This window comes from Phyllostomus discolor, chromosome 13 (assembly GCF_004126475.2).
Source record: "Phyllostomus discolor isolate MPI-MPIP mPhyDis1 chromosome 13, mPhyDis1.pri.v3, whole genome shotgun sequence".
Lineage (NCBI taxonomy): Eukaryota > Metazoa > Chordata > Mammalia > Chiroptera > Phyllostomidae > Phyllostomus > Phyllostomus discolor.
In genome coordinates, this window is record NC_040915.2 from 48,754,495 (window position 1) to 48,771,178 (window position 16,684).

Consider the following 16,684-nt stretch of genomic DNA (forward strand, 5'->3'; position numbering starts at 1 on the left):
ATGAAACATGCCTATCTATGATACGTATTTCACTCTGGAGTCTATCAAATGAACTGAAACGCAGTACAGACTACTGGGGAGAGCAGAAATCTAAATCTTGGAACCACTTAGTGGAATTTAATAATGTGGAGCACTATGCAAATCATTTAACCTCTTATTTAAAAAGCTGTCTTGTTTCACAGGTCTTCCCAACTCCAGTAACATAACAAATCTGATTCCTTTGTTAAACAGTAGCACTGAATAGTTTGAAAGTCCACACTTAGACATCAGGAAACTGAATTAAAACGGAAAGTGTTTACTTTTCCTTAATTTTATGGTAAAGAAACTTACTCACCAACAAATACAATATTAGAATTTCCTGAATAAAATTTCTAAAAGAAACATGAGAAACCACTCATAGTAAACATCTCTTATGAGTGGATCAAGCAAAAGAGGTGGGATTTCTGCTGCCTTCAGAATGACCTAATTTTTTCATGAGCATGTATGATGTGTTAAAAATACCAATTAAACAATTTTGCACTTCAATCACAGAAGGCAATACAATACAACAGAAAGTACAGTGAACTAGAAAAGAAAAGAGTTCTAGTCTGGCTCCGTCTTGCTCCGTGCCCCTGAGAAGTGCATCTGAGTTACAACATTCCGGTGTCCTTAGGGAGACAAGAGAGAGACTGCTCACTCTGTCACAGCCCACTGGACTCAGCTGTGCATCAACTGGTCTGAAGTTACTTTTCTCTCATTCAGTCATTCGGTACATACATCGGACACTGAAAGAACAGCAGGAGCTAAATAAAAATATAAAAGTGTGCAGAATTATTTTCCTATAATGAAAATAATTTAAAGCCCAAAAAATCCATCAGAGTTCTGCAAATGTTTTATTTGCTGAAGAAAAAGAGGAGGGATAAAAAATAAATTTGGTGAAAATCCAAAATCTCTTACTAAGAAAGGTAAATAAATATATATTCAGATCTTGACATGAATGTTTCATTAGAACGCTTTCCAAACATATGTCAGTAAAGTAACTAAATTAAAAAATTATTCTCAATCACATAAATTACAACTCTGCTGGGGTTAGGATATTGTCTTCTTTTTCCTAATTGATTGATGGATCACACTTTCTGTCTCTAAATACTAACTCAATTATTGATCTCTCTAATGATGGATCTGAATGCCTAAAATTATTCTTTGTATCTTAACATTCATCCTATATTAGAGAAAAATAGTTTGTTAAGGCACTTTTCTTCCCAGCTTTAAGAGACCAATAACAGGGTCGCATTATCAAAGCAATTTCCTCATAATTTATTATTAATATGTATCTCTGTTATAGTCTTAAGCCCATTTCACACCTCTTGAATATATTGTTTAAATACTAAAACTTAAAGTCTTCTTAAGCATTTAATAAGGTATGCTCAATTTTTGAGCTTTAAAAAAATACTCTTTTTCTTACACCTCACCTAACAAATATTGTTTTCCTGTCTTTTACTCATTATATTTTTTCCACCATAATTTTAAGTTTGACTAACTGCCACAAATAAATTGTATCTTTTAATTTACTAATAAACACCAGTCACTGGTGTTTTTTAGGTACACTGTCAAGAGGCAGAGAAAAAAATCTCACTTCTCTGTACCCCTGATCTCTATTCCTTTGACCCAAAGATTCAAACTGATCTGAGATAACTGACCACACTAATGATTTCCCGTGAGCAACTCTAGGGAAAACACAAACCATGTGACCACCACAAGGGAGTCCTTGACAGAGCAGCTTGCAGCTTAGCCCTGTAGGGCAAGTGCCATGACCACTGCTTATTAATTGAGAGAATGTGCAAGCATGGAAAGCTCTTTCTTCCTTCTAAATATGCATTTAAATACCCTGGATGGGGCTTCATTGTGCAAGCAAGGTCCATAAAAGAAAAGTATGATTAGGAAATCTTCAAAGCCTGAACACTATCACCGCGGCAGCCTCCCATTGAGTCTGGTCTCCACAATAGTTTTTTCATTGTTTGCAGTTAGACTTTCTAGCCTAAAAGCTAAAGAGTGAATCATCCTATTTTTTTACTTGTTTGTTCTATATTATTTCAAATTAACATTAAGCCTCTGCATTTTACCTTTCTCTCTTTCATTTTTTAGAGTACTTATTATTTGTTAAAAATAAGGGGCAAGAGTCTTGGAAGCAGATTTATCTGGCTCTGCCCTTAATCGAGGGTGACCTAGGACTCGTTACGCATCTCTCTGTGTCTCCATTCCTTTCACTAAAATTGGGGCTCTCACTACTCCTACCACTAATTTCATAGAGCTGCTGTTAGGAGTAACACAAAGTACCTAACGAGCAGTATGTGCAAAGGTCCTGCCCTTCTGGAAAATACTCTTCTTAGCTCCAGCACTTTCTGTTACTGAAACTCTCTACGTCTCCATTTCTCATCTGTTAAACCAAAGAAAATAACACAAAGCTCCAGGTACAGAGTGAAGATTAGATATAATTTACATAAAGCAGTTAGCACAATAACTCAACAAATGTTTGTCCTAACTTACAAATACTAGCTCCCCTCCTTCCAACCTAAGGTCATGCTGCTGAGCATCTCTAAGTTGGCTGCTTCTCACTTGACCATTTCGATTCGTCCTTTAGTGCACATCCACACCTGTACGGGGGGCACCAGGAAACAGCATGGCATTTCTGTTGGTGCCTTCCCTTCAAGTCTAAAGTAGATGCCAACTGATTAAGCACATATAGACAGGCTATTGGGTGACACCAGCAAGCACTATAATGTAAGATACACTTCAACTTTAAATGAATTAACCTGAGAGATAGAAGTCTACAGACTATAAATACTAAAATTCCTGGCAGAAGACCAAATAAGATAATATGGAAGGCACTAAGGAAAAACAGTCCCATGATACGCTAATAAAACCTGCAGGAGCAAGAAGTCAAAAGCAACAGGGAAAACATGTAGCCATAATTTAGTAGCAAATTGGGACTGGGTCCTCAAAAAGCAGGCTCAGTTTTTCTGAGCTTTCCTTTTTAAGCTTAAAAAAAAATATGTAACTCTCTAGACAATGCTTATCTATGGCTCTGGAATTTTGCAATTCTTAAATTCTAACAAGCAACTATTCTAATTTGTTATTCATTAATAGAATAATATAAGTATCCTCATGAACCATCACAATTCATCTAAGCTTTGTGACTTTTGAATTTTATAATGGTTCTAAACTTGCTATATTGATGTTACATGGATTATCAAAGCGCATATTCTTTGCCCACATTCATTCACCAAGACACCTAAACAAAAACCTCAATAATCTATCATTGTGGCATAGAGCAGTATAATGCCTGTGAGCAAAATTCACTCACAGCAGTTCTCCACCACAAATGAACATCTAGACAGTCTGTAGGTGATTCCCAGTACAAGCACATGACTTCAATCATATACAAACCCTACAAAGCAATTCATCATCTTTTATGTATCTTGGGCCCACAGCAGAGAGAAAAAGACATACAAAGAATGTCTTTATAACTCTCTGGATCACTCGAGCAGGCCCCCTGTTAGACATTATCTCCTCTCATCTGCCACTGCTGCTAAGCATGCACTTTTCTCTTCACTCAGTCAGGTCTTTCCTCGAGACAGCATGGTGACATGTCTTTGCTATGCTCTTTTCCTCGCCATGATTCTAATTCAAGCCATCCAAACCTTAGATTTACCAAAGTCCATTTATTAATTTCATGAATCTCTTCTCTTCACTGGAACCCACACCCAAAACTCCCAATTTTCACCTTCAATGCTTACTATCTATTGCTTTAAGTGTTTACATCTTACCTTCCTAATAATACTAAATTATTTGGTAGAACTTTGTCAAGTTATTTGACTCATGTGCACCAAATACCAAAGCAAGATCATTTTTTAAAAAAAAACTGTTAGATAAGATATTCATGGAATATAAATAACAAAACAAATTCTAAAATTAGTAAGTCTGAAAGAACAAATGTTCAGAGTGAATACAGAACATGTTTCTGCTTTCAAACAGTTAATAATCCTGTATGCATATACTTGCACTGATCTTCAACATACCTTCACTATCTAGCTATTAAATAAAGTAAAGCAATGGAACAATGGGTAGAGTATGTATACCATTTTATACAGATGCATAATCTGTATAAAAAAGAGAAATATATACATGCACATGCACGTACCTGCATAAACTAATCTCTGGAAAGGTAAAAAGAAATGGGTAATAGGACTTAACAGTAGAAACCTGGCTGACAGGCCAGGTAAGACGTTTTTTCGCCTACCTCATTTTATGCTATTTCGGTTTCATACTACATCCATATACTTACCACTCCAAATAATATTTTAACTAGAATAAAATAATTACTTAGCTTGCCTGTTGAAAAACATTTTTGATATGTGCATTTTAGTGAATTAACCCGTGAATTAAGATGCTCTACTATGCATCTGATTCATTATGATAACGACTCATACCTGTCTAATTATTTCTTGTGTAACTAAGGAGATTCTAAATGCTAGCCCCTATACAACTTTATACTTAGATATATATTTTATCTTAAAAAGTTATCTATATTCAATAATCACTTCTACATTAAATTTGTAATCATCAACCTTATTGGTGAAGACAGAATGAAGAAATGAGAGAGTGTTGTGAAACTAGAAACACAGAATGACTCTCAGCTAGAGTTAATCTATCTGAACAGCAATTTTGCTTTTCAGGGCAGAGGCCAGGGCCAATTCCCGCCTGTCACCTATTTTTTGCAAAGTTTTATTGGAACAAGCTATGGCCATTTGCTTGCGTATTGTCTGTAGCTGCCTTTGCAGTAGAATGTCAGACTTGACTAACTTTGACAGAGACCATACACTCTGCAAAGCTGAATACACTCACTACCTGGCCCTTACAAGAAAACCTACCTGCCCCTGCCTAAGACTAGAATGCAGACAGACCACATCTACAGGAAAATTTTTTGTAAGCATTAAAAATGTAAAGCTCCACTCCGAGCAGGCAGCACATCAAACCTATTTTCAGAATAACATGAAGACGTTATTTATCTCTTTCATCTGATTTTCCCCAAGTGCACCACAGAGTTTTCCAGAGACTACATGATGTGTGATGTCACAACAGACTATATGCAGAAGCAGACAGGAAATACAGCTGTTTTCACTTAAGCCAGACATTAGAGAGATTTGAAAAAAACATGGTTACTCTTCTGACTAAATATTTTTTCCTTTACAAAATTATTATTTTAGTTAGATATGGGCTATCTGTGTTAACATAAAATGAGTTTATATTGTTAATTTTAGTTTTCTCAGTTTTTACTGTTTGTAGCAAATACTGGTAAATTTAACCAACATAAATGAAAGCTCTCTTGCATGCTCAGTAATGTTTATAGTTGTTTGGAGGCCAGAAAGTTTGAGAATCCACTATGCTATAGCTCTAACGCATCACAGTGGCGTGGTTAACTGGCCTACCAGAACAGCCTATATACTTGGCAGGGTTTTTAGATAAACACAGAAAGTCTACCAGGACATCAGTAACACCACCACCATCCAGTAGGCAGTTTGAGGAGAGAAACTGAACAATTCTAATTAGAAGTTCTCTGGAGTACTTGTTAGAACTTTTTATTGAAAACTCTGAAATGAAACCAACTTGTCCTTTCAGTATCATACAGGGAAAATGCCCATCCAAGGATTATCTACTGCCGCCACTCCTCAACAGTGACCCAGAACACTGCAGCAACTTCACAGGGGTGTGGCAGGGTTTTTTTTTAATTTTAAGGGGTAAACAAAACATTTGTCAGAGACTGTGCAAACTACCAGCTCAAGGTATTATACTGTTTCAACATTAAATTGTACTATATTCCTTGCAATAAAGTCCAATTTTGTGAAACTGGGTTTTCAGTGGTGACTGTGATAATAAAGTCAAATCAACATGAACAGAAGAGCAGAAGTGTCCAACTGGATTCCGACTGGATCTGAGATGCTGTATAGTGCCCAACAGACATACACACCATAAAATAAGCAATTACAGTTATTTAAAAATAAAATCGTATTCTTCCAATTTATGTGCACTGTTTGTTCAAACAGCTTCTACATTTTAAGTACATAAACACTCATTTTCTACAACAATCTAGCTACTCTGACCTTGTTTTAACATCTCGTTAATTAGTTGACTAAGATATAAGGCATTTGTTCATTTTATATTTGCATTAGCGGCCCAATTTTGCCTTTTTTTGTAAATAATACTTTGGCAGACTGAAGTTGTCTTTTTCTAGGGTATTTAGGAATAGACCTACTTTAAAAAGCTAAATTTTAAAGATTTCACAAACTCATCATCAAGCACTGAGGAAGAATGAATGTATAGGAATACATAAACTATCAAGAAAGACTTCATATACATTCTCATGTTCAAATAAAGGACATATGTATGTGTTAGAATAAAATTATACCATCAGATGATTCTATGTGGTTTTAAGCATTTTCTAAATTTTAATATATCAATCTTTTTGTAATCAGAAAAGTAAACTCTAGTTTTTTAAATATTTGGGATGATTTATGAACACATTCTTCAAAAAGAACAGTTATTAATGAAAGCTTTAAAAAGTGAATGAGTAGTATTAAATTAAATCCTATTCGAAAAAACACTTTAGTATTTTTTTATTAAACCAAGGACAAAAGAACAAATGGGCACATTTGTACAATTAGCAAACATTCTTATCTAGATCATTCTTCTCACTTTAAGCTACAGAAGTGATAAATGTGTTTAAGAAGTTAAAAGAATAAAAGCAAGTGCACAAATATGTTTCTAGATGTGTGGCCTAATGCAGTAGGCGTTCTTCAGGGTCCAATGGCACAGCCTCCCCTATCACCCAAGCTGGGTACTCGAGGTGTGCCCTTTCTGTGGGCTGAGTACATCCTCCTCTTGTAGTTGAGCCTTGGCTGCTGTTGGCAGGTCAATGGGAGGGATTTACCTAGGAATTCAGCTGCAGGGACTGGCTGTGACCACTGAACACCAACTTCCACCCTCCACTGGAGGATCAGCTGTGCAGAGCCAGGGTGGTGGGTGCTCCAAGGTAGTTGTAGTTGTCCACTGGGTGCACAGGTGCTGGGGTTTCCTGGGTGGTGCAGACCAAGGTCAGCTTCCACCTGTGTTCTGCCTAGGGCCATCCTACCTGAGCTATAAAGCAATCTGAGATGGCTGCTCCTTGTGCTGGGCTTGGAGATTCCCAGGCAAAGCCACACTGTGAATCTAGGCTGGCTGCTGCTACTCATGAAAGGATTAAGGAAGTTGTGCAGCTTGAGCCAAAATCAGCCTTCAAGTGGAAAAGCCACGCTGACAGCTGTAAGTTGGGTGGGACTTACACCCAACTTACAGGAGATCTCCAGGGCCAGGCAAGTAGTATTAGCCAGGTTGATGGAGCCTCTGTTATGGCACAGGCCTGCTGGCTCTATGGTTCTGTTGGGAGAGGGTTCAGAAGAGGGACAATGGCCTCTGCCCACCTTTCTGTCTGGGGGAAAGCTGTCCCCAAACTCTAGCCTTGATGCCTGACATTTCAGTTCCTCCCTGAATGCCACCGGTACCTTTCAAGCTGCTAACCCTGGTGCTGAAGCTCACAGGGAGTGAGTCTGAGTAAGTTCATGTGTGGGTCCTTTAAGGGAAACTGCTTGGGACTCCAGAATTTTGTTCCACTGACTCAATCCCCCCTGGTTTTTGCAGCCAGAAGTTATGGGGTATCTTCCTGGCTCTGGAATCCTGGGTTAGGAAGCCTGGTGTGAGGCTGGGATTACTTGCTCCCAAGATATCCCTCCTAAATTTTTATCCACCACACATAGACCAGCTCATTTTGTGTCTCCGCCCCTCCAACAAGTCTAGATGGATGTAGGTTCTTTAATTCTGTAGTTGTCAGATTTTCATTCAACCTGATTTCTGATGGTTCTGAGTGAGTCATTCAATAGTTTAGTTGTAATTTTGATGTGGTTGTACAAGGAGGTGAGCTGTGTTTACCTATGCTACCATCTTGGACAGTTATTACAATATTATTGTAATGTGCTATACTTTACATTTCCATGGCTATTTTGTAACTACTAATTTGTGCTTCTTAATCCTTTCCCCTCTGGCAACCATCAAAATGTTCTTTGTATCTATCTGTATGTTTCTACTTCATTTGTTTATTTTGTTCTTTAGATCCCTCATATAAGAGAAATCATGTTATGTCTTTCTCTGTATGACTTATTTCACTCAGTACAATACACTCTAGGTCCATCCATATTATTGCAATGGCAAGATTTCACTCTTTTTTATAGCTGAGTAATATTCCATTATATACGAGGTCTGTCCAGGAAAAGTCCAGCCATTGTTAATACAATGAGAATGGTTTGGAACATTGATGTAACCTGGCTGCCAAGGAGAGTGGACTGGAATAAGCATGTGTGAACACTGACAACTTCACTATACCTGTCAGTGGGGGCAGCAGACACCATTGAGTGAGCATGTGTACTGTGTGGCCATCACATTCAAAAATGACTGAGTGAGTAGAGCAATGAATCTGCATCGAATTTGGCATTAAGCTTGAACACTCCTCTGTGGAAACTATTTAGATGATTCATAAGGCCACAGCTATGGGCAACTGGTGATTGGCAGCTTCATCATGACAACATGCCCACTCATGCATCACATCTTGTGCAGGGTTTTTTGGCAAAACACAATCACCCAGGTGACTCAGCCCCAATACAGCCCAGATTCGGCACCATGCGACTTCTGGCTTTTCCCAAAAGTCAAGTCACCTTTGAAAAGGAAGGGATTTCAGACCATTGATGAGATTTGGGAAAATATGATGGGGCAGCTGGTGGTGACTAGGAGAACAGTGTGAGGTCCCAAAGTACCTACTTTGAAGGGACTGAGGTGCCACTGTCTTAAGTACAATGTTTCTTGTATCTTCTTCAAGAAGTGTCTTTATTTTTCATATTACATGGCTGGATTATTTCTGGACAGACCTCGTATAAGCATCATTTCTTTATTTATTTATCTATTTGGTGGGGCATTTAGGCTGCTTCCAAATCTTGACTACTGTAAATAATGCTGCAATGAACATACGAATGCACATGTTTTTGTTTTGTTTTGTTTTTTTTCCAAATTAGTGTTTTGGATTTCTTTGGATAAATACCTAGAAGTGAAATTGCTGGGTCTTTCTGTCTCTTGTTATAGCCTTTGTTTTAAAGTCTATTTTACCTGGTAGAAGTATTCCTACCCCAGTTTTTTTTTTTTCTTTTTGTCTCCATTTTCATGAAGTATCATTTACTTTCAGTCTGTGTCTTGGATCTGATGTGAGTCTTGTATAGACAGCATATGTGTGGGTCTCATTTTTGTATCTATTCAGCCACCTTTTCCATTTGCATTTAGAGTAATTGTTGAAAGGTATATATTTATTGCCATTTTATTATTCACACTTTTTATCTCTCCTTCTTTCCCTTTCTCACTTCCTTGTCCTTCCTACCACTTCCTTCCTTTCTCCTCCTTCTTCTTCTTAAAGGAGACCCTTTCACATTTCTTATAACACTAGTTTGAACACTTGTAACACTCCTTTACCTTTTTCTTGTCTGGGAAGCTCTGTATCTGTCCTTTAATTTTAAATGATAGCTTTGCTGGGTAGAGTAGTCTGAATGGGTGTTTTCTGCTACCTTATTTTCCAAATCACTGATTTGATCCTCTGTTTCATCTCATCTACTATGGATTCCTTCTAGTGTATTCTTCATTTCAGGCTGGTCATTTTTTATGTTTTCTGTGGAAATGCCACTGGAAGCAGCTTTGGCTGGGTCTGCAAGCTGGGTGGGGTGGGGACCTCAGGGAATTACCAGGCCAAGGAACCAGTGTTAGCCAGGGTGATTGAAACTCAGATATGGTACCCGCCTGCACTTGCAGGGGGAAAACTTAGCAAAGGAACCATGGCTTTTGTCAGCACTTCTCTCTGGGAGAAAGTTGTCCCCCCAGATCTTGCCCTGAAGCAAGACAATTCAGTTCCTCCCCATTTGTTCTGGCTGCCTTTCAAGCTGTAGCTCAGATCAAGTTGAGTCCATCCATGAGTAAGTCTGTACATGGGCACTTTAAGAGGAACATCTGGGAATGCAGCAGCCCTCCCTCTCACTCGGCAACAATCTCCACTAATTTTCACAGTCCAAGTTATGGGGACTTCTCTTTCTGGAAACAGAACCCTAGGTTAGGGAGCATGGTGTGGCGCTGGGACCCCTAGCTCCTCAGGGGACTTCCACAGCTGGCATACCCCTCCTAATATTTAAATGCCACACATACGGCTATAGAACCAGTCTGTTCTGTGTCTCTGCCCCACCTACCAGTTTCAATATGGCTTCTTCTATACATCCTTAGGTGTAGGGCTCCTACTCAGCTATACTTTAGGCAGTTATCAATGACTGTCTGTAGTTTAGTTGTAATTCTCATATGGTCATGGGAGGATGTGAGTACCATGTTTACCTACTCCAACATTTTAACCAAAAGCCTCATGGTTAGATGATTTTTATGACCTCATTTTCCATTTTGATACTAAAGCAAACTAAACAGATTTACAATGGAAAGAAGTATGTTCCATTCACCCAAACCTATAATATCCTTTGTACTAGGAATTATAACAGATGTTGAGCAGAATAAAAGGAAAAAATAATGATGCACACTGAACACCAACGTATGATTCTGTTTTAAAGATTCAGTTTAGAAATAATGTAGGAATGGGAAGAGGAGGAAGGAGATTCAACTCTCATCTTCCTTGGTATAAATTTAAGAGAAGAGTAAACATTTTTAAAAAAAAGAAGAATAGTAAAAATATACTATAAAAAAACTTAGAGGTAAAATGCCAGGGGGACAAAAACAGCTAGGAAAGCTGCCTCAAGGAGGCAGCAACTCTGCACAAGATCTCAGAGAAGAGAGGTCAAGTTAACTGAGTTCCCAAGGAAGACAGAAAGAGTGGAGAAAAAAGAACACAAACAAAAGAGAAAAGGGGTTTAGACTCTGCTAGGAACCAATTCTGGCTAGGCAAAAGGCTTCTTACTTGGGAGCAGGGAAGGCAGAAACAAGTTCATATGCATAATATATTATGTTCCTGGTGGTGGAATAAAGAAGGAAAGATACACGCATAAATGTACCCACGCATGTACATGTGCGCACGTGTGGGATATAAGGACTACAAGACATTTTAGAAAAAGAAATAAATGCAAAACTAAAATTCAGAGGGCTTCATTAAGTCCCACAAGGTCTAATCTATAGTTAACAGAAGAGCATCCACATTTCTGGATGCATGGTCTAGTGACCAAGGAGAACTCTGTTTTCAGCTTAGCTTCAGTCCTCTAGCAGGAATTAAAAAAAAAAAAAAAAAGGAATTATACAACGACACTCACCCAACTGCTTTAGTAGATTTTAAAACAAGGTATACCTCTTACTATAAGGTGTTTAAAATCCTTTTTGAAAGTAGACAGTATATCTTTAAACATTTTATTTTAAAATATGAATCAATTATTGATATTGAGGATGTACACTGTTATTGTATACTATTTACACCACTAATAAGACAATTAAAAAATAAAATCTGCCCTGGCTGGCGTAGCCCAGTGGATTGAGCACGGGCTGCGAACCAAAGTATCGCAGGTTCGATTCCCAGTCAGGGCACATGCCTGGGTTGCAGGCCATGGCCCCAAGCAACTGCACACTGATGTTTCTCTCTCTCTTTTTCCCTCCCTTCCCTCTCTAAAAAAAATGGATAGAATCTTAAAAAAAAAATTCTTTAAAAAAAATAAAATCTAATGGTGATAATCTTTGGTTATTAAGAAAAAAAGAGAGGAAAGAAAAAAATTACAAAACCACCTGGAAAGCACATGCTATTTTAACTATCATCACCTCTGGCTGAACTGATATTTCAATTTAACCTCTCTTCTATGCATAATGTTTGTGAAAATGCAAAGCAGAGTGCCTGGTACGTGAGACACACTTAAAAAACCACAGACAGTATCACTTAGTTTTATCATAGGCTCTTATTAAATGTTTGTCTCCTCCCTTCCTAGATGTGACAGTTTTCATTTTGCAGCTACTTATAACAAAACACCAAGAACTCTGCGCTCAGTATCTTCATTTTAACTCCCACTGAAAACTCAAGTTGCTACGGCCTGAAATTCCCCACTCCACTGAAACTGCTCATGCTCTGTTCACCGTGTCTACAAAACCTCCTCGTCCACTAGTCTTCTTAGTATGGATTTTATATGACCTCTATGGCAAGCACAGCTAACTAATCTTGACACTTTAAAAAATCCTGGTTTGGGTGACACCAATCCTTCCAGTTCTCATCTCTCACTGACCTTTCTTAGTGTCCTTTATATGTTCCTCTTTCCCTACCCATCCTGGAAATGTTGATACTCTTCAGTACTCCAGCCTCAGCTCTCCTCTCACCTTTCACATAATTTTCAATAATATTCAAGTGACAAAACACATAGTATTTTTGACACATCTTCCAGCAGATAAACTAGCAGAAAATGACTGCATATTTTATAGACCTATGGAAAAAAACTGTAAAACAATGATATATGATTAGATAAGTACAAATTGTCCCATTAATATTCTTTTATGGATTGCCCATCAGCTATCCCTTTTTAATAGATAAGTGGCAAAAGCATCACATGTACAAAGTAAATTTATGAGAAAAACTGAAGACATTATCACTAGTGATCTTATTTTTCTGAACACTGGGAGAAGATTCCCTTTACCATCCACACTGTAAATATTTGTTACATGTCTGCTTACCCTCTGAATAAGAGATCCCTTTCCCTGCCTTTTCATCTTTGCACTTCTGGAAGGTAACTGATGACTGGACTATCACAACGAGAGTACAGGAAAGAGGAGAATGGGAAGAAAAGTGAGCAATGAAGGGAAAGGGGAGGGTGAAGAAAGGGAAGAGAAGTTTTAAAATGCTAAAAAAAATATTCTCCTACATCAACATATTTCATCTTGTTATAGGAAAATCGGTTTTTTTGCTCTTAACAGCAAAAGACAGAGCATTTCTTAAATATGTACATTAGGTAGTGTATGAACATAAAAAAGAATCTCAGACTTAAGAGTAGAGAAAATATCCACATGAAATAACACAAAGACAGTCAAAATAATATACCTCCAATTGTGGGTGGGTGTGTGCACACATGTGTGTGTGTGACATACAAAAGTAATTAAAATATTTGAAAGTGTATTAGGCTATTTGTAGTATCATCCAAGAGCAGGGTACGTTTGCCCATTAAGGAAAGACAGCTACCGGCAATTAATTAAAAAACTACACTAGCAAGTTGGTTATTTGTGTTAACCAATATTTGTATTAACCCAACTACTGCACACCTGATACCTAGAAAAAAATCAAAGGTGTAAACTGTTATAGGGGGCAATCAATTATTTTGCTAATAATGGCATTCAAAGGCTAAAGTGTATACACTGAAAATTCTGCCATAATCAAATGTGGACTGGAACTAAACTACACTAGAAATGAAAGTGGATTCAGTGCCAGCCTGCAAACCAAAGGGTTGCAGATTTGATTCCCAGTCAGGGCACATGCCTGGGATGCAGGCCAGGTCCCCAGTAGGGGGCGCATGACAGGCAACCACACATTACTCTTTCTTTCCCTCTCTTTCTACTTCCTTTCCCCTCCTAATAAGTAGGAGGGGAAATAAAAATAAGTAAATAAGTAAATAAATAAGTGGAAGTGAATACCTCTCTAAAGGAAAGAAATTCTGTGATTGGAATATATATTAAAAATGTATTTTTCACCCGTTTATTTTTAAGTATATACTGGAAGCAAAGGCTTTTTCAAATTCAACATACTTTAGAAATCAGAATTTTTTAATGTTTAATGTTAATTGTCATAACTGTTTAGGAGAAAGCCAAAGTTTTCTTTCCTATTTATTACATCACAAAGGATATGAGTAATAAAAGGTATGTCACTATAGAGAAGAAAATGGTATGAATAAATTTGTTTTTTCTTCTTGGACCTGCCTGGTTAAATGTATTATATATGTTCATATACATGACAATTTTTCTAAAATTATCCTGAGCATCATTTCATATCAAATAGTGAGAACTCTATTTTAGAGTCCACCAGCAAATGACTTAGTTTTGCTATTAATACACAGAGAAATTATAAGTCAAGAATTATATGCTATTAATCCAACAGGTGAAACTTATTCATCAATATAGTCATGTTTCCACTGTTAGAATTATTTTAGCTACATAAAATACGCCATGTGTTCAATCATATTTTTAACATATTGAACAAAAATAAATATATGCTGGTGTTATTATAATTTATATTTAGAATACTATTATTTAAAATATATTCCTTTTATTCATATGTAATGGCATCAAATAAGAGCATTCCTTAAAATAACAGTTTGTGCATACAATTGTTTAGCATTGGGCAGCAAATTTTTCTCTTCATTGGTCATTAAGCTGATATATACAAAAAAAATTAAGCTTAAAGAAAATTTATTTTTGTTTTTTCCCAAGTTATAAGCTAGCCTCATAAATTATGTCATTTGATTCTCACAACAATCCTCTAACACTGTAACTGCTACTCAGTAACAGCAAAAAGCAAAATTCAGCTCAGGAAAAAGTAAACACCCTGTCCAAAGGCAAATAATTTGTAAAGAAAAGTATAGAATGTGATCCCAAATCTTATGAGTCTAAATGTCCTCCTCCACAGTGTCACTCTGTCCATCTAAAATGACTTACACATCAAGATTCTCTTTTGGCATCCACCAAGAAGCTCTATGAACTACTCAGCAAATAAATGTGAAAAAGTCATGACGCTTACTCTATATAAAAGACTGGTAAGTACATTTGACTTTTAAACATCATTTTTCACCACTAAAATACTAACTGCTACTCCCTCAATCATCTTATTTCTGTACTTCTCTTCATCCTGCAAATTCCTGTCACATCATCACACAAACACCTGTACCTATTGACCAAACACCTATACTGACCCACATATTTGGGAGAGGCTCAGTTACTTCACCAGTGAGCAGTGGTGGGAACGCACCTTAAGCATGGAGAGGCATACTAATAATGGTACAAAGATCACTGTGGTAAAGCAATTCCATATTTAACCATTCACTCATCAACATTAAAAGCCACAATTTTAACCATTCAGAAAATTGAAGAAAAACACTAATTTTGTCCTTGGAACACCTGTGTTAGACCAAATCAATATAAATACAAGAAAAAAAAAACCCTCTCCATCAATCAAAGCATCTGTAAACAGAAACACACCTTTACATACCCACATATTGACACATTTCTAAAAGCATCTATCCTTTCCAAACAAACTTCGATAATACTGTACATAATATATAATAGGACACACTATGTTCTATTTGAATACACTTCTTGAGTAAATCCTAAAGGATTTAGAATGTACTAATGAAGGAAAAATATTTCAAGGAAGTTCACAGTGATTTAGGTGGGGGAGTGGGGTAGCCAGTCTCTATTTTATCTAATTTGACAAAAAAAAACCCCAAATTTTCATAAATTAGGTTTGGTTACTGAGGAGATCCTACAACCACTTCATCAAAGCTTTAAGACATTAAATGTTGCAGAGAAGGCTGAAAATTGAATCTCCGATAGGAACAAGGAAATTAAGAAGGTAAACGTTCCAAAAGAGGCAAGAACTGACAGCCAAAATTCTGGCTAATACCCAAAAGCTCTAACCTCAGAGCTACTATAAAAGGCTGCAAGAGCTTTTACCTGCAGCCAGGAGGTGAGACCCCTAGCTTAGGGCAAGATCATGGGTAGTAAAATAGGATAAAGATTGTGTACCCTATTCTTCGGAAATGAAATAATCACTATCAACTCATGATTCCAATTAAGTCTATGTTGTGTTCAGCAGTGAGGTTAAATATTTGATTCTGAAGGCTTTGTTTTTTGATTCTGGTTTAATTAATCTAAACCTCCATGTTTGTTTAGTATCAAGGACTGCCTTTGATGATTAAAAGTTTAGTACTATTTAGAAGTAATTCACAGTCCTAGTTTGACAATTATCCAGGATGTATTGACTGACTTTTAAGGGACACCAATCAATTCCATAAATAGTCACCATTTGAATTCATTTGATTGTTTTTAAGGTTATGCCATATAATACTTTAAGGAAAAACATTAAAAAATTAACAAAACAGTATTTCAATTCTAAATAGTGCAGTAATAAGTAGTTTACACATAGGTAATGTGATAATTATCATATTGATTGATATCATATGATTGATAATCATCTTTCCAGTTCAATTTTTAATATTCCACAAAAATTTTATAATACAGTATTTAATAAAATGTGACCAAGGAATCCATTTTAGTACATCTAAACTACTAACATTATTACAAAATAAATAAATAAGCTGCTTCCCTCACCAACCTCTTCCCCAAAGATAGTTATGGTCAAACAAAAGAAACCAAAAAACCCCAAAAGCATTGTAAACACTCACCTTTTGTTGACTGGCTTTTCATCCTTTTCATATGGACGGACAAACCATTTCCCAATCCTAACGAAGTTCTTATCCATTAGGCACCTATGACAATTACATAAAAAAGTACTTTTATATAGTCATAAATTGGAAAGTCACTGTATCAATAATCACAGATAACACACACTTGGAAGTAAAAA

The 16,684-nt window shown here is 36.8% G+C and overlaps 1 protein-coding gene across 2 annotated transcripts in view; it reads right to left on the reverse strand.

Annotated features, from left to right (window-relative positions):
* MED13L (mediator complex subunit 13L) overlaps positions 1 to 16,684 on the reverse strand; it is a 261,135-nt gene that overhangs the window by 97,154 nt on the left and 147,297 nt on the right. For both annotated transcript variants that reach the window (XM_036013872.1, XM_028527247.2), the window contains exon 4: positions 16,506 to 16,589. In XM_036013872.1, the coding sequence (XP_035869765.1) occupies positions 16,506 to 16,589 (84 nt within the window). The remainder of the gene's footprint in view (positions 1 to 16,505; positions 16,590 to 16,684) is intronic.